Here is an 18,753-nt window from a genome sequence, read left to right as displayed (position 1 = left end):
AAAGGAGCCCTCATTTAAATAAGGGAGACAACAGGTAAACAAATATTTGCATACCATAATAATAGCTAGCATTTACATAGCTCTTAAAGGTTTGCAAAGCCATATGTGAGTATGTCTATCTATCTACACACTCATTTTATCTTCATAACAACAACCCTGGGAGGTAAGTGCTGTTATTACCCTCATTTTACAGATGAGGAAGCTGATTAACTGATTTGCCCAGGATCTTGTAGCTAATAAGTGTCTGAGGCAGGATTAGAACTCAGGTCTTCCTGATCCCAGGTATAGTGTTCTCTCCACTGGTTTACCAAGGTATATTTAGATTAGTTGAAAGGTAATTTTAGAGGGATTGCAGTGTATGTGGAATGAGCTCAGCAGGAAAAATCAAGCTTTGGATATTCAGAAGCATTTAAATTGAAACCAAATATGCCAGGCAACGCTTATGAAAAATCTCTTGTAAGAGGAATCCTCTCTCGTCTCCGTCTCTCTATGAATCAGTGACTTTCCTAACGACAGGCCATTTGGACTATTACCAGAGATTAAGAATGGAAGGAATGTTTTTTTAGAACGATTATTTTTTTTTTCATAATGATTCTTAATGCCTATACTTTGCACTGATATCAACACTATTTCCAAATTTTAATGTTCTTCAGTACTATGGACGCAAATGTAAATGAATAGATAAGATTTTGTTCTAAAAACTAACATTAAAAATATTTGTAGAAAATATTAGGTTTGTTTTTTTAAACATTCATTATATCATTCAATCCTCACAGCCCTATTAGGTAGATTGTTAAGAGTATTTTTATCTCCATTATCCAGATGAGAAAGTCCACTTTGCCATGGACACCCAGCATGGAACCTGGCCTGCTGACTCCAAGGCCCATGAATGGCCCAGCACAAGCAAGCATCCACCTCTCTCTAAACAAGAGGACGTTTCCGAACTGTCAAATGTATGGCTTTCTCTTTCCCCCTTCCCCCTTCCCCCTCCTCTAAAAAACCATATTGACTAAGTAAACATAGTCCCAAGACATAGCTTAAGCACTGGGGACACTCTGGCCCAGCCCACTGGGGCTTATTTATACTGGAAGCAGATCAATACCCCTGGCCTCCCTGGCACAAAGGCCTTAGTGAGGTTTACTTGCAATCTGTGTGTCAGACTTTAAGGGAAGGTTTGCTCCTAATTAAAGGAGTAAATGCTTTAATCCCTGGCCTGAGGGCTTCCCAGGGAGCATTAGCAGAATTAAGAAGGAAATGAATTGTAATCCCTTTAATGTAAGCCTGGAGTTTCACGTTTCGGGGAAGAATGTCCTTCAGTGATTTCACATCTATTAACATGCCCAATTTGCATACAGTGTAATGTGGAGAATCCAGATTTACCTTAGTCTCTGATAATTAGCAGTGTGCGCACCACTGATATTCTGCAGCCGGTGGGATGCTGTAGCTGTAGCTGGCCGGAGCCTGAAGGAGCGTCTGGTCCTACCCCCTTTTTATGCCGAGGAAGAAATGGAAGCCCAGAGAAAAAGGACTTAGCCAGGGTCCCAGGGCTAGGGAGAGAGTGAGTGCAGCTTGAACACCAGGCTCCTGTCTCCCAGCCTCATTTCATCATGTGGCCTTCTCCCATTTGGAGTGGTTTGGGTTTTATTTTGCTCACTTGCTTGCTTATCCAATCAACAAGCATTTATTACACCCCTGCCATGTACCAGACAGGTTTGCAGGGGTGGGGAAGCTGAATCCAAATGGATTCAGCCAAAGGGCCGCACTTGAGGACTTAGAGGGTCACATGTGACCTCCAGAACTCAGGTTTCCCACCCCTGGATGGGCGTTAAGAATGGTTTTGTAAAACCATTACTCTAAAATGATATTAGCTTCTGGTCACAAGAGTCCTAGGCAGGTAGGTGGCACAGTGGATAGAGTGCCAGCTCTGGAGCCAGGAGTACCAGAGTTTACATCTAACCTCAGACTTACTAGCTGTACGACCCTGGGCAAGTCACTTAACCTTGTTTGCTTCAGTTCCCTCATCTGTAAAATAAACCAGAGAAAGCAATGGCAAACCGCTCTAGTATCTTTGCCAAGAAAACCTCAAATGGGGTCACGAAAAGTCAGATGTGACTGAAAAATGACTGAACAAAAAAACCACACATATACACACGTATGTATCATGTATGCATATGTATAAAATGTATATGCAGAATAAGCAAAAAGTAAACATGTCTAACACAGAAGTCAGCAGCTAGACTGAGATCCAGGTTATGGGCATTAGGAATGTTTTGGAAAACCATTTTTAGCCTCTGGTCACGAGGGTCTTAATGACTCGTCAGGCTGAGACAGGAGACTCTCAGATTTCAAAAGGTTGTTTTTTGTTTGTTTGGTTTTTGTTTTTTAAAAACAGTTACCTGGGGTGTAGCTAGGTGGCGCAGTGGATAGAGCTCCAGCCTTGGAGTCAGGAAGACCTGAGTTCAAATGTGACCTCAGACACATGACACTTACTAGCTGTGTGACCTTGGGCAAGTCACTTGACCCCAATTGCCTCACCAAAAAGGCAAAAAACAAAACAAAACAAAAAAACAACCCAGTTACCTGGTATAATTGGCATCAATATAAATGTTTCTGGCTTTCCAAAGTCTGATTTTTTCTTGATGATTTCATGCATACATTGCTAGTGCTTTTCCTTTGAGGTTATTTCCCATCTACCCAGTATTTCTTACAGGTACATAGTTGTTTGCATGTTGTCTCTTTGAGGGCAGGGTCTGTGTTTTTTGCCTTTCTTTGTAGACCCAGTACTTAATATAGTGACTGACCCATAGTAAGTGATTAATTAATTTCTGCCTGTTGATTGGGGTCTTCGGTTACATTGTAGGGAACATGAAGCATTATGTATGTATTTTTGAGAGGCAATTGGAGTTAAGTGACTTGCCCAGGGTCACACAGCTAGTGAGTAGCATGTGTCTGAGGCCAGATTTGAACTCAGGTCCTGACTCCAGGGCTTGGACCTAGCTTCTCCTACAGTATTATTTATTGCAAACTCTGGGATTGAGACTGAGATGATGAAATACCAGTGACGTGAGGTGACATATCTCCTGATTCAGTTTGTCCAGGGCTGGGCTGAGGCCTTGGTGACTAGGGCCGCCAGGAGCCAAAAAAGCGCCATTCACATTTTCACTTGGAACCATAGGACATATACAGCCTGAAGTTTCACTAAATTTCTTTTACCTCATGTGTCTAAAGTGCTAAAATTCTAGTTTCTTTGGCCACCCTTTGATATTGGGGTGAAAAATTAACAAATAGGCTACAGATGTCATTATATCTCTCTTTTCTTGTTGGGCCATGGGCCCACTAAGGATATGGAAGGTAGTTAAATGGCACTGGAGAAGCATCTTCTGAGGAGGACTTTTAAGATATGTGATCGGCGTGACCCCGCCCCCCCAAATGGGGCTCCAGGATAGAAAGGCTGCCGTGAACTCCACTTCCTCAAAGGTTCAAGGATTTAGTCTTCCAGTCCATGGCTATAAGGTCTTCTAGGTCCACCTTCCATCACCTGGGGGTTGGATTACTGCCCCACTCCAGAAGGAGAAACATCACATTGTGAGTATGCTCTGGCCTACAATCCCAGAGCTGAACTGGCTGTATTTCCCCCTCAGGGCCCTAGCGTACCCTGAGAGGTTTGGGGAATCTTTCTTCTCTAATGCCACTGGAGAGAGCTCCCACCATGTCCCCCCACTGTTGGTTACCAGTTAGGAATGCTCCATTTATCCAACTAAAATCAATTAGTTTTTACAAGGGGGTATTTATTTCAAAGTTATGAAATCAACAATCATACAAACTTTCTCCCCAATGCCTTGGGGACATACTCTTCCCTATCCCATATCTGGGGAGAGAAGGCTCACTCTTAACCCAGTGCCTACATAATCTTGGTCCCACTAATTTCCTGACCAACTGAGACAAGAATGTTGGGTGAATCTTAGTCTGAATTACCCTGGGCTGAGGCCTGCTGGTCACTTGTGGTTCCTCTGGCCATTGGTGCTGAACTGGCTGAAAAAATCCAGACTCTGGGATGCTGGGACACCACTCTCCTTTCGATTCAAATGAAAGAACACTCCCAAGCCAGACAAAGAACCGGGGCCTCATGGGAGCCTTGGTGAGAAGGGCCTTCCAGCTCTTAAGAATTTTGGAATTGATTGTACGACTGGCACAGGACCCCTCAGCATAAGAAGGAGCTGTGCTCCATGAGCAAAGCAGAACTGAAGTAGCTCAAAAGAAACATGAGATGATCAAATGTAGAGAATCCAGCCCAGATGTTCACATAGACTATTTGTGCCAGACCTGTGGTAGAGTTTTCCAAGACTGTATTGGTCTGATCAGCCAGTCAGACACACTCTAACTTGACTATTATGGTGATGTCATTTCGGTCCTCAAGAAGGAAGGCCAATAAGTTGAACGGGTGTGGCCTGTTCTTGAGGAAGTCATGCTGGCTTTTGTGATCTCTGTATTTTATTCCAAATGCTCATTAACCACCCCCTTAATAACCTACTCTAGAACTTTTCCAGGAGTAAAAGTAGAATTTACTGGTCTATAGGTTACAGACTCTGTCTTCTCTTAAAAAAAATTTGAGATCCTGTAAATTTAATAATAAAAGCCAATATGTAATGTTTTCAGGTATACAAAGCACGGCAACCCTGTGAGTTGAGTGCTATTATTATCTCTACTTTACAGATGAGGAAACTGAGGCTCATGGAGATTAAGTATCCAGGGTCACACCATTAAGCATCTGAGAAAGGATTCAAACTTCAGTCTTGATTCCAAGCCCAGTGCTCTAACCACTGCACCATCATGGATAAGGTTGCCTTTTTGGCAATTTGTGTTCTAAGCAAAGCATTGCCCTGATGTCTTAAGGAGCAAGCAGCTCCCTAAAGCCAGTTTCTTTAAGCAGACTCCATCTTGCCACCTACTTAGCCCTCGGTACTCTAGTGCCTCTGACTGGAAGCCTTTATCTTAAAATCAGTAACAACTTTAATTTCAGGGACATTATAGACTCCAAGACCAGTTTCCCCTTCCTCAGAACCTCAGGAGAACTGGGGGGAGGGGGCAAGGAGGGAGATTGGGGGACGACGAATGGAAGCCCATAACAAGGCAACATTGGGTAAGAAAATTCCTGATTTGGACAAATAAGATGGTGACTCTCAAGGCCATGGGGAGAATTTGGGTGACTTTGGGGAAGTCATATCAGCCCCCCAGACCACAGTTTCTCCAGATCATCTGCAAAATAAGGCAGTAGAACTAAGTGATCCCTAAAGACCCTCTCTATAAACGACTTGAGAATAATGAAGAGAAAACCTTGGTTTGCCAAAATACTTTGTAGGGAGCTGAGCTTGGTCTCCTTGCTGAGGGAGAGATTCCTTGCTGGGATGATACAGGAGTTCTTGATTAGGCCCCAGGCACAGGAGTGGGGTGAGGTGAGGGAGGGGATATGTCATTAACAGTTCTTTCCTACATATGCTCAGTTTCCAGTAACCATCCTCCCCAAACTGTTGTTGTTACGGTCATTGAGTTGTGTCTGACTCTGTGATCCCATTTGGGGTTTTCTCGGCAAAGATACTGGAGCGGTTTGCCATTTCCTTCTCCAGCTTATTTTATAGATGAGGCAAACAGGGTTCGATGACATGCCCAGGGTCATACAGCTTCACAAGTATCTGAGGCTGGATTTGAACTCAGGCCTTCCTCACTCAAGGCCCTGCACTCTATACACTGTGCCACCTTCCCTCCAGTTATGGGGGACTAATCAGGAGTTTTCTGATTTACTACAGAAAAGCATATGTCCCTCACCAAGGGTCCAGAATATATATCAAGGTCCATGGGAGGAGGTCCCATCTGGGGCATCACAGGTTCCCTGGATTACACACACACACACACATACACACACACACACACACACACACACACACACACACACACACACTCCACAGGAATAACATCTTATGATGATTCTGACTCTTGGTATTCCAGGTGCTAAACTTTGGCCAACATCCTAGATTCGTGCAAAACCCCATTTTGTGCTTTTTAAAATTTTTTAAATTATGTCTTTATCTTATTGATATTTTTACAACCTTTTTTTGTAATATGTCCCCTCTCCCAAAGAGCCATTCCTTATAACAGAGAACACTAAAGTAAGAGAAAAACAACCAACATATCAAACAAGTGGAACAGCATCTGCAGTGTTCCACACCCATAGGCCCCCACCTCTGCAAAGAAGAGGAGGAAAAGGGAGATATTTTCAATGTGAGCTATTAGTATTTTAATAAATATTATCTTGTTTGAGTCTGGAAATAGTCCTTTGAGGAAAAGAGAGCAGGTATTTCCACACCCTTTTAGCAGATGAGACCTGGAAGCACAGAGAGGATAAATCACTTGGTCAGAACCTCCCAACTACTGATGTACTTCTACTGCACAACACTGTCCGAAAGCACATGAACAATAACGAATCACCATGAATTATCTTTGCCTCGTTCTTCCTTATCCCTCACAGTTTGCCAAGGCTACCATTATATCTTGTCCATTGTTCTACATTCACATGACTGGCACCCTGACTCAATCTTTCATCACCTCTAACCGGGGCTAATGTAATAGTTTCTTAAATAATTCCCTATTAAATAATCTTCCTAAACCAAAGGCCTGACTATGGTCCCTGTCCTACTCAAAAATCTTCAATGACTTTCTATTAGCTATCAGGTAGAATACAAACCCATCATCACACAGCTCCACCCTATTTCCTGCTACTCTCTTCACTCTACGTTCTAGCCCAATTGGAGTAGCACTTGAGCCCAAACCCATCCTACGTGCTCCATGAGTTCTTTCCCCCATGCTTGGAACTCCACCTACAGAAACCCTCTCTTCTATTGTAATCCTTTTCCTTCTTTTTTATTTTTATTTATTTTTCATTCAGGATATTTATTTTAACAAATAGTTGAATCCTCAAGATGAATTAGATGCTGCAGCAGCTGCTGTCTTGGGTTTAGGCATTATTCCTTCGTGGAATCCATTCCTGAATCAGCGATAGCTGATTTTCAGGTGCTTCATTCAACCAGTACCAGTGGTGTTGCATTGCTTAACCTTTACATTCCAATTATACTTTCTCTTGCATTTAGCAGGATATTCACATTTGCTGCATGTTGACTTCTAAAGATGGTGTGCCTTGGAACTACAACAATGGCGCAAAGTGTGCCCTCTATTCCAATGCTTACCAAACACTAGAAGACACGCCCTTTGTCATCTTCGTACTGCCGGGAACAAAGAGCTTTCCTTCTTTCAAAAAAATTTTTATTACTACATCCAAGTCTTTCCATGTTTTTCTAAAACCAACCTGCTTGTCATTTGTTATAACACAGTAAGATTCCATCACAATCATACACCACAACTTATTCTGTCATTTCGCACTTGATGAACATGCCCTCACTTTCCACTGTTTTTATTGTCAATCTTTCTCTCTCATAGACAGGTTTTGAATTTTGTCAGCCACCTCACTTTTTGGAAGTAGGCATACATCAGGCATACATCAATCAAGGCAACATCTGTAAAGTGCTTTGTAAACTTTTGAGTTATTATTAAGTCATTATACATTATTATATATGTACACATATATATATATCATGATATCATATATTATTATATTATTGTTAGTATAAATAGATAAATAAATGTCAAACCAAAAGATAGTAGAATTTCTGTTCCTTGGCTAGTTAGACTGGAGAACAGACTTGAAAGGCATTTGAAGGGATCATAAGCATTAATGAGGTCACCTGGGCTTCTTCATTTGGGGGGGTACTTGGAAGGAGAATTCACTTTATACATCAACATTAAAATTGGAAGGGGGTGCCCCTTCATGGGAGTGTTCAGTAAAGCTTATCTGAGCCTGTTTAGATTTAACAGGAAAGAAAGGCCTGTGACATCAGGCTAAGTTTGCAGTTATGATTCAGTTTAATTTTGTGTTAATGGCTTGGTATTTTTCCAGCGTTTTCAAATTAAGTAAAAGGAGGAGGAGAAAAGAGATTTATTGGAGTAATACACCATTAATTGTCAGTTGCTTAGGCTCCTGGTCCTGGAAACCTATCATGGCACCAAAATCCTCTGTTATGCATCCAGCACTATGTACGGTTCTGGGGTCTGGCACCGGTTATGTTCTCTGTCTGATGTCACAATGCAGGGCTCTGTTTGTCTTTGTCCTGGATACAGCCTCCTGAGGTCGACACCACAGTCCCCTTGGAGAGCAGTCAAACCTGCCACCCAGGTAGCCTTTCCCACCTGCCCACAGACTTCCACAGAACCAGACATTCCTTCTATGAGGGTTCTCCTGTGGCTGAACCCTGATCTCTCCGGGATCCCTGGTTTGGTTGGCTCTGCCTAGTAACACCCATCCTAGCACTTTGGTTTACTGGTGGATTAGATGGGCAGTATCAATATTACATAGAACAAACCTGTGTCAAATCTCCTTGTTCCCTGGTCACTGCCCACATGCCATTCAGCTGTCTGTCTCCACACCAGTCTTTACGGTTGCCATCAGCCGGCTCAAGATGAAGGGCTTTCAACCTACCATCCCACTTTCTGATCCCAGAGCTGGAATTCTGCCCCACGTTGGCCACAGGCCTTCCAAGGACTGGAGGTCTGTCTCTGAGCCCCGAGTTCTTGTGGCGAGGTTCCTTCCTGCTGCCCACTGTCCAGCTACCCTGAGGCTGACCACCCACCTGCCTGGCCTTCTCCCTTTGCCTGATAGGTAAAGCAGTGGAAAGGTAGACAGTGAAATAGGGAAGCCAGGGAGGGTTTGCGTAGTTGGGATAGTTGGGTCAGTATGTGCTTTTCCCCCAACCCCTGGCATCCACCTACTTGCTATATCTAACTTATCTTCTTCCTAGGGTTTCCTGTACATCATGGAGGGTATGTTGTATCCCAGCCAGGTGAGTCTTCAGGACTTTCCTTTCCCTTTTGTTCAAACGTCTCAGGGATTGCTCATTAGCTTCTTACTACTCCTTTCAGTGGACTCTGAAGCATTCATATACAATTGGTACATTTTATACTAGGCAGGAAAATGGAAATTAATACCTTGGTCAAATCCCTTGACTTCTCCAGGCCTTAATTTACTCATGCATAAAGAGAGGGTGTTGAATTAGTAGATATTAATAGTTTACATTTATATAACACTTGAAGGCTTGCAAAGTGCTTCATAGATATTATCCATTGATCCTCATAACAATCCTGTGATACAGGGGCTGCTAATATCCCCCTTACAGATGAGGAAATTGAGGTTCAGAATGGTTAAGTGATTTACCCAGAGTCACACCATTAGTAGGTGTTATGATTATCTCCCCCCCCATTTTTTTTACTAGAGCCATGATTTCATTAATACAGGGACACTCTCTTCCCCCAGTAAGCAATTTCCCCTATTCTGCAAATTGTAGTTTTAAAGAATTGCTTAGATCCCTGAGGAAATAAAATAACTTGGCCTGAGTCACACAGCCAACAACCTGTCAGAGGCAGAATTTGAACTCAGGTCTTCCTGACTCCGTGGCCAGCTCTCTAGCTACCACTCCATGTGCTCTTTCTGTAAGTACTATTCTTGTTCTATAGGTGGTCTTGCCAATGGTAAATCAGCCCATAGGAAGTTCTATAGTGGAAAGAACTATGGATTTGAAGTTAGATGATCTGAGTTTGAATTCTGGCTTATTAGCTGGGTGACTCTGGGCAATTCATTTGGTCTCTATTTCCTAGAAAATGAGGGGGCTAGATAGGATCAGTAAGTATACCCTTTCAGCTATAATCAATCATTCAATAATATTGATGAAGCATCTATTATGTGCCTGGCACTGTGCTAAGCACTGAGGATACAAAAAGAGGCAAAAGACAGTCCCTGCCCTCCAGGAGCTTACAATCTAACATAAGCTAATAATAAATATTAATTAATAAACAAATGATCCCAAGTATCAGAGATAGAATTTAAACCCAATTCTCCTGAGCCTAAATCCAGTGCTTTTTTCACTGGAGAGATTATTTCTTAGGGGTGGGGAAGGAAGGAATAAGCATTTATATAGCACCTACTATGTTCCAGGCACTGTGCTAAGCAATTTACCATTATGATCTCTTTTGATCCTAACAACCCTGGAAGGTATTATTATTATCATCCCCATTTTACACTTAAGGAAACTGAGGTAGACAGAGATTAAGTGACTTTCCTAAGGTCACACAGCTTGTCAGTGCTTGAGGCTAGATTTGAACTCAGGTCTTCCTGACTCCAGGGCTGGTGCTCTATCCATTGAGCCACCAGCTGCCTTCATGGGTGGGGAATAGGCCTAGGAGAAAGGATTGTTACAATGCCTTCTGGTTTCCCAAACATTTAATATCTATTATGTCATTCAAATCTCGCAACAACCCCCATGAGATAGGTAGTACAGATATTCTCCCCATTCTACAGATGAGGAAACTAAGATCCAGAGCAGTCAAGTGATTTCCTTAATACCCATAGCTACTAAATGACCAAGGTAGGGACATAGAACTCACAATGGGGAAGTCTTTACCCTATGTCATGTCTACAGCAAAGAGGTACTGACAATAACAATAGAAGTCTGATCTGGCAGCAAATAAAGTTGGCATTTCCAATCAATCAATAAGCATTTATTAAGTGCCTACTATGTGCCAGACACTAAGTTCTAGGGAACCCATCAGGTGGCATTCTTCTTTCTTTATTTTCTTTATTTAATTATATTTTTATTATATATTTGCAGGCATCTCTGTCTTTGAGTATATACAAAAGTTCCTACATGGTCGACTATAAGGACTTCAGCAATTACACACCCCATCTGGAAAATCCTGAGGAGGTACATGTAATATCCATGGGGTTTGGCTCCCCTGCCCCTGCCCCCCTCCTCCTAGCCTTTCTTTCCTTCTTTTTTCATTGAAATAACTATCTGATTTTCATCTCATTAGGAACAGGAGAATATTGTAGACCACCATCATGTGGCATTGGGCAGTCTATTTCAGTAGCACACAGAACTTAATTGTGCATATGTACACACACACACACACACACACGAGATTTCAGGAGCCACAGCATTCCCACATATTCTTCGTAACAGAGAGAGGATTGGTCAGTAGCAGGGCAGGACTGAGAGGAAACCAGGGGACATAGAAAAGTCTAGGGATGGGACAAGTGACCAAATGAGAGCCACACAGCCAATGGATGGCAGGTTCTCACCAGCATCCTGGCACCCATCATTGCCCACTCAATGCCAAGTACTGGCCTAAGCATTAGGGACAAAAAGGCCAACAAAAAGAAAAGGAAAAAAATCCTTGCCCTCAAGGTGTTTATATTCCAACCTTAGAGCTGAGGTTCAGGGACAGAATTAGAAACGAAAGACGGGAAATAGACAAGGTAGCTGCACAGCCCTGAAGGAATTAGGGTACCTGGAAGAAAGCCACACAAGCACAAGAGGTCAAGCTAAAAGTCAATCCATTGGTACTGAGCTTCAAGGACCCGGCTGAGTCACAGCGTAACAAGTGCAGAGCCTTGGAAACAGAAGGGCAGGTGAGAGCAGGATGGGCAGCAAGGCTGAATAGCCCAAACTGGGAGCTAGTGGACGTTCTCATGCCTAGGATGAGTTCGGTCTCCAAGTCTGTGACAGGTGGCAGTGAAGGGGTCCCAGCCACAAAGCTCAGAGGGGCAAAGAGCCGAAATGGGACAAGCACTGAAAGAGCTCTCAGGGGACATCCAGTACTATTCCTTCATTTTCTGGAGGAAGAAATTGAGACCCAGAGAGGTTGATTTGCCCCAGATCACATGGTAAGTAGCATGAAATCTGAAGCCATTTGGGTCTCAGAACTCCAAGTTCTAGGCCCTTTAGACGCAGATCAGGACATACAGGTTAATAGCTTAATTCAACCTTAGAGTTACTATACTACAATCAGTTGGTCATGATCAACTATTCTGATCAATGCAGGGATTCAAGACAATTACAAAGGACTCATGATGAAACATGCCATCCACCTCCAGAGAGAGAACTGATGAATTTTGAGTGATGGAGTATCATTTTTTCACTTTCTTTCTTTTTCTTTCTTTCTTTCTTTCTTTTTTTTTTGCAAAATGGCTAATACAGAAATATGCTTTGCATGATTTCACATCTATAATTTATATAATTTTATTTGTCTTTTTTATAATGCTAATCTTAATAGAATTTTAAAATTTAATTTATTTTTTGTTATATTTTAAGTTCCAGACTATCTCCCTTCCTCTCATACTCCACCATTTGATACAGATTACCTATATGTATGTGTGTGTGTGTAAAACCATGCTATGCATACTTCCAGGCATACTTCCATTTATTAATTCTTTCTCTGGAGGTGGATAGCATCTTCATGGGTCCTTTGTAGTTGATTTGAATATTTATAATACTCAGAATAACTTAGTCATTCACAGTATTCTTCAAACAATATTGCTGTTACTATACACAACATTCTCTTGGTTCTGCTCATTTCACTCTTCATTATTTCATGCAAATCTTTCCATGTTTTTCTAAAATCATCCAGCTTATCCTTTCTTACAGCACAGTAGTATTCCAACACAATCACATACCACAACTCATCTACCCATTCCCCAGTTAATGGTTAGGGGAGAAACTGGAGTAAGGTAGAGACTTTGGAACTCAAAATAAAAAACAAAAAAAGGAAGTGTAAGTAGGCAAGGAATGCTTTTTTTTCTTTAAGTAAGTAATGTTAAAAATAAATATATTTTTAAAAAGTTGATCAACAAACATTTATAAAATGCCATTATATGTGAGGCACTGTGGAGATACAAGGATAAAAATGAAATTGACATCTCCTTGCCCATTCTGCTCCATGCTGTCTATAATCCAGCCATACTGGTCTACCTGCCATTCTTTGAACATGGTGCCCCATCTCCTATCCCTGTGCCTTGGTACTGCCTGTCCCCACTGCCTGGAAGGTCCTCCCCACCATGAATTTTCTCATTGTAATCCTTGACTTCCTGTAAGACTCAGCTCAAATGCCACCTTCTGCAGGGATCCTTTCCCGATCCCACCAGATTCTACTAGGGACTTCTTTTCAAAAGTTAACTTCCAACTGCTCTGGGTTTACCTTTTTTTTTTAACCTCTTAAACAATTTTCAGTTAACAAGCATTTATTTTCTCTCCATCCCACTTCCTCTACTGATAAAAATATAAGAAAAAGAAAAAGAAAAAAAAACCTCATGACAAATATACATAGTCAAACAAAACAAATTATCATATTGGCCACATCCAAAAATAAATGTCTCATTGTACATCTTGAGGTCATCACCCATCTGTCCAGAGGTGGGTAGCATTATTGGTCCTCTGAAATTAATCATTGCATTGATCAGAGTTCTTAAGTCTTTCAAAGTTGTTTGTCTTTTCATTATCCTTGTTGTTGTAGAAATTGTTCTCCTGGGTTTGTTTCCTTCATGCTTCATGAACTAATGCAGATCTTTCACTCCTTCCTCTATACCTCTGTCCTTCCTTCCTTCTTTCCTTTGTTCCTTCCTCCCTTCTTTCTTTCCTTCCTTCTTTCCCTCCTTTCTTCCTTTCCTCTCTCCTTCTCCCCTTCCTTCCGAGGTTTCTCTGCACCCATCCATCCCTTTCATCATTTAGTTGGGTCAAAAAGTATACATATATAGCTTAGTAAACTTATGGGCATAGTTCCAAATTGCTTTCCAGAATGGCTGGAACAATTCACAGCTCAACCATCAGGGTATTAATATTCCTTTTCTTCTGAAGCTCCTCCAGTTTCCTTTTTTCTCATTTGCTAATCTAATGGTTGTAAGATGGAACGTCAGAGTTGTTTGAATGTGCATTTCTCTAACTAGCGGTGATTTGAAACATTTTTTTCATATGACTGTTGATAGTTTAGATTTCTTTTGAAAGCTACCTGCTCATATTTTTTGACCACCTCTCAAGTGGAGAATGGGTCTTATTCTTATAAATTTGAGTCAATTCCTTATATATGTTGGAAATGAGAGTTTTATCAATGAAACTTGCTGCAAAGATTTTTTTTCACATTTAGCTGTTTCTCTCCTAATTTTAGCTGCATTGGTTTTGTTCGTGCAAGCTACTTTAATTCAATGTAATCAAAATTGCCCATTTTATATGCTGTGATCCCTTCTAACCCTTGTTTGATCATGAATTCTTCCCCAACCATAGATCCAAAATAAAATGTCTTCCTTGTTTCTCTGATTTTTTTTTATCATGTGACATTTTCTATCTAAAGCTAAATGATACATCCATTTGGAGCTAATTTGGGAAATTATGTAAAGTGTTGGTCTAAGCCTAATTTCTGCCAGACTGCTGTGTGATTTTGTTTTAGTTTGTTTTTTTAGCAGTTTTTAACAAATAGTAAATCCTTACCCAAGAGCTGGTGTTCGGGGGTTTATCAAACATTAGATTATTAGGTTTATTTGTTTCTATATGTTGTATACCTAATGTCTTCCACTGATAATCTATTTTTTAACTAGTACAAAATCACTTTGATGATTGTTGCTTTGTAATATAGTTTGAGAGCTGGTGCTCCTAGCATTACTTAATTCTTTTTCATTACTTTTCTTAAGATTCTCGACCTTTTGTTCATCCAGATAATTTTATTATTATTTTTTCCTCATGCTACAAATTAATCCTTTGACTGTGTGACCCTGGGCAAGTCACTTAATCCTGATTGCCTCACCAAAAAGAAAAAAAAAGAATTCCAAATTAATCCTTTGGTAGTTCAATTGATGTGACTAAATAAATAAATTAAATTGGGTAGTATTGTCATTTTTATCATATTGGTTCATTTTGTCAATGAACAATAAACATTTCTGCCATTATTTAGACCTGTCTTTATTTCTACTAAAAGTGTTTGATAATTTTATTTATACAGTTCCCATGTGTGTCATGAAGGTGAGTAGATCCTTTGATATTGTATATATGCTGTTGTTATTTTAAATGGAATTTCTCTATGTCTTCTGGCCAGTTTTTGTTGGTAATACATAGAAATGCTTATGATTAGGTGGATTTATTTCATATACTGCAACTCTGCTGAAGTTATTAATGGTGTTGATGTTTTAATTTACTCTGGTGTTCTCTAAATGAGCCATATCATCTGCAAATAAGTGATCGTATTTTTCCTTCTTTGCTTATTCTTTCCATTTTTTCCTTGTTATTGCTGTCATGACTTTATCGTGTATGCACCTATCTGCATATATGTTGCTTTCTCCATTGGAATTTGTAAGCTCCTTGAGGGCAGAGACTATTTTTGCTTTGCTGTGGATCCAGGAAGCCCCTGGGTTCTCTGACTCACCTTGGCTGGATGATCCAATTAATCTCTTTGTGCTCTAGACAGATCTCTAAAGCTGTGGACAAGGTGCCATCCTGCATTGATGGAAGAAGGAAATCAACCCTCTGGCTGAACCCTTTCTTTTACAGATGAGGAAACTAAGGCTCAGAAACGTTAATGACCTGGCCAATTTAGAGCATAACTAATTCATTAGAGCAAGATGATCTAAACCTCAAGACTATTGGTAGTTCTACCACCACACTTTCCCTCCTTGGAAACCAAGGTGCAGATTTCTGAAGAGAAGTCAGCCAGATTCTTGGAGGGCTTGGGAGCTTCCATTATGAGAGGACCCTTTCCCTTTATAAGTTCAGTCAGTCAGTCAGTCAACAAGCAGTTATGAAACCCTTGCTGCGTGCCAAGCACTTTGATAAGCACCGAAGATACAAAGACCTCAAGGAGCTTCCATTCTACAGGGCAGGATATCATGTAAATAACCAGGTACCTGCAAGATATATACAGAATAGATGGAACATAATCTCACATTGAAAGAGTGAGCAGTTGGGGTGGGGGAGGGAATAAAGAAAGGCCTCCTGCCCACAGTGGGATTCAAACTGAGTCTTAAAGGAAGGCAAAAGTGAAAAGGGAAAGGATTCCAGGCATAGCCAAAGCCAGAGCAAAGACTTGGAGGTGGGAGATGTACCATTGCATTTGAGGAACAGCAAGAAGGTGGGTGACAAATGAATTGAGGAACCCTGGAAAAAAATGTGAAGTAGGTGATCCCTTCCTCCTCTCAGCCCTTGACTTGTGTCTGCTTTGGTTCCACAGCAACGGAAGATCGAAGCCCAGTTACGGCAGAAAGAATTTTGCCCAGCTGTTTCCCCATCTACATCGAGGCTGATGAAAGGATACCCAGCTTTCAGGGATCCTCAAATGATAACAAAAGACCTAGAGCCCTGTGCCTTCTCTCAGGAACTAGCCCAGAAGGCTCCTCAGGCACAGCCCAGAATCTGCCCTAGTGATTACTATCCTTCCTTGGACCCAAAAAAGATCCCAGAATACAAAACTAGGTATCAGTCTAAGAGATTTCCAAAACCCCTGGAACTTAATTATCCGCTTCCTGAGATTGGTGGACCCAGGGAACCGACTGACACACAATTCCCTTCAGATTCGAAACCTATCCCGTTTCGATGGGGACCCTTGAAGCCATTTTACCTATAGCAACCTTGAGAGTCCAACAGAAAACCAGTAGGAGAGAATGCTATGCAACATTCACTGTTTCACTTCCTCCGAAGGCAGGGGTCAGAATTTAAATAAAACTTGAAAGTGCAGCTCACAGCCCTGTTCCTGTATTTTTTTAGCTTGCCTCATTGAGCTATCACCAAGTTTACCTTGCTGTGGTGCTCATCACTGGGGGACAGCTAATAAAATGGGAGATGGGGTGTCACATTGGGAGGGCTGACTCTGCATTTCAAGAATAGGGGTTTGAGTATTGGTTCAACTCTATTTGACCTGAGATAGCTGCTTCACCTCTCTTAAAGCCTCATCTATAAAAGGACAGAGTAACCTGGCCAGGATATCATGTAAATGGTATGAACTCCAAGATGGCTTCCAGTTCTAAACCTATAAGTCCATAATTTATAGACTAGAAATCCTTCCTTCTTTCCTTCCCTCCCTTCATCCCTTCTTCCTTCTTTTCTCCCTTCTCTCCTTCCTTTCTTCCCTCCTTCCCAGGATAAGGACTTACTGGAAAGGAGAGAGAGTGACCTGGAGGTTCACAGATGATAAGATGATCTAGAAAATGGAGTAAATTTTAAAGGAGTTGGTCAACAAGACATTTATTGGCTGCCTGATCAATTAAATAAGTGCCTACTATGTGCCAGGCTAAGGCACATAGTAGACAAGATGGATTAAATTTTAAAGGAGCTGATCAACAAACATTTGTTGGCTGCCTGATTTAGTAAGTGCCTACTATGTGCTAAGGGCTGGGGATATAAAGAAATGTACAAGACAGTCCCTGATCTCAAGGAGTTCAGTCTACTGAAGGATACGACATGTCAACTGTGTACAAACAAGATATAGACAGAATAAATTGGGGAGAATCAACAGAGGGAAGGCACTAATATTAGGGACGATGGGGAAAAGTTCCCTATAGAGGATGGGATTGTAACTGGGACTTAAAGAAAGTCAGGGAAGCCAGGAGGTGGAGATGAGGAAGGAGAGACTTCCAGGCATGGGGGATAGATAGCCAATGAAAAGGTCAAGAGTCCAGAGACTCGGTGTCCAGTGGAAGGAACAGCAGTGTTATTGGATAGGACAGTAAGTGAAGGGGAGTTAGGTAAGACTGGAAAGGTAGGAAGGGGCCAGGTACAAAGGCGTTTGTACACCAAACAGAAGAGAGCTTTTATATGTGATCCTGGAGGTGAAAGGAGCCAGCAGAGTTTATTGAATAGGGAGGAGGTGGTTGACATGGTCAAACCTGTATTTTATTTATTTTTATTTTTTTATTAATTTATTTTGATTTATCAATAATCCCATATGCTTTTCAGTTTAAAAGTTTTCTCCCCCTTCCTCCCCACCACCCTTCCCAAGATGGCGCACAATCTGATATAGGCTATACATATACATTCCTACGAAACATATTTTCACATTAGTGATGTAAGTAAAAATTAAAACCAGTAGGAGGAACAGATGTGTATTTTATAAAGATCAATTAGCTGAGTAGAGTATGGATTGGAGTGGGGAGGAGATAGGGCAGGGAGACCCACTGGGGTCTACTGCAACAGTCCAGAATGAGAGCCCTCACCAGGACAGCGGCAGTGTCAGAGGAAAGAAAAGGACATATTTGAGAGATTTATCGAAGGTAGAAGAAGTGGGTTATTTAGTGATGGAAGAAGAGGAAGGGTCTGAAAGAATCAGTGGGGATTAAGCAGGAGGCAAACTCCTTCCTCTGGTCCTGTGTGTCAGAGGGGTCTGAGGTTTCAGTGAGCTGCCCCAGCTAATGGAAAAGATGTGAGAGGAAAAGATTTTAAGATAAAAAGAGATTGAGAAGGGTTCTAGATGGTACCAGGGTGTCTTTGAGCACCCTACTCTTTTCCAATGGGAATACTTTTCCCAAGCCTCAGTTTCTTCTTCTGTAAAAAGGAAATAATAAAATCCTGCTCCTCAATGATCTTGGTCTGACCAGTTCGAGCTGGTGGTCTCCAGCTGCATGAAGGCAGTGATCTCCAAAGTGGAAGGTGGGAGGTGGAGCAGGGAGTGAGGCTAGGACTACCCACCTCCCCAAGGGAGGCTAGTTCTGAACCTACCATGTCAACCAATCAGAAGATGGGAAGGCAGGTAGCATCTGACCCTCTCAGTGGTCATCAGTCCTGAGGAATATGTACACAGGTCAAGAAGCAACAGTTAGAACTGAATATGGAACAACTAACCGGTTTA

The 18,753-nt window shown here is 41.5% G+C and overlaps 1 protein-coding gene and 1 pseudogene across 1 annotated transcript; one reads left to right on the top strand and one right to left on the bottom strand.

Annotated features, from left to right (window-relative positions):
- Positions 1-6,969: 6,969 nt before the first annotated feature.
- LOC114042493 lies at positions 6,970-7,267 on the bottom strand (annotated as a pseudogene).
- A 1,297-nt stretch (positions 7,268-8,564) lies between these two features.
- TEX37 (testis expressed 37) lies at positions 8,565-16,536 on the top strand. Its single transcript, XM_027861174.1, is given in 5 exon segments — positions 8,565-8,622; positions 8,625-8,653; positions 8,904-8,945; positions 10,767-10,859; positions 16,144-16,536. Coding segments are annotated over 5 exon segments (615 nt in total).
- The last annotated feature ends 2,217 nt before the right edge of the window (positions 16,537-18,753 follow it).

This window comes from Vombatus ursinus, unplaced genomic scaffold (assembly GCF_900497805.2).
Source record: "Vombatus ursinus unplaced genomic scaffold, bare-nosed wombat genome assembly UNPS02014489.1, whole genome shotgun sequence".
NCBI classification, from domain to species: Eukaryota; Metazoa; Chordata; class Mammalia; order Diprotodontia; family Vombatidae; genus Vombatus; species Vombatus ursinus.
This window is presented reverse-complemented; position numbering and strand designations above follow the sequence as displayed.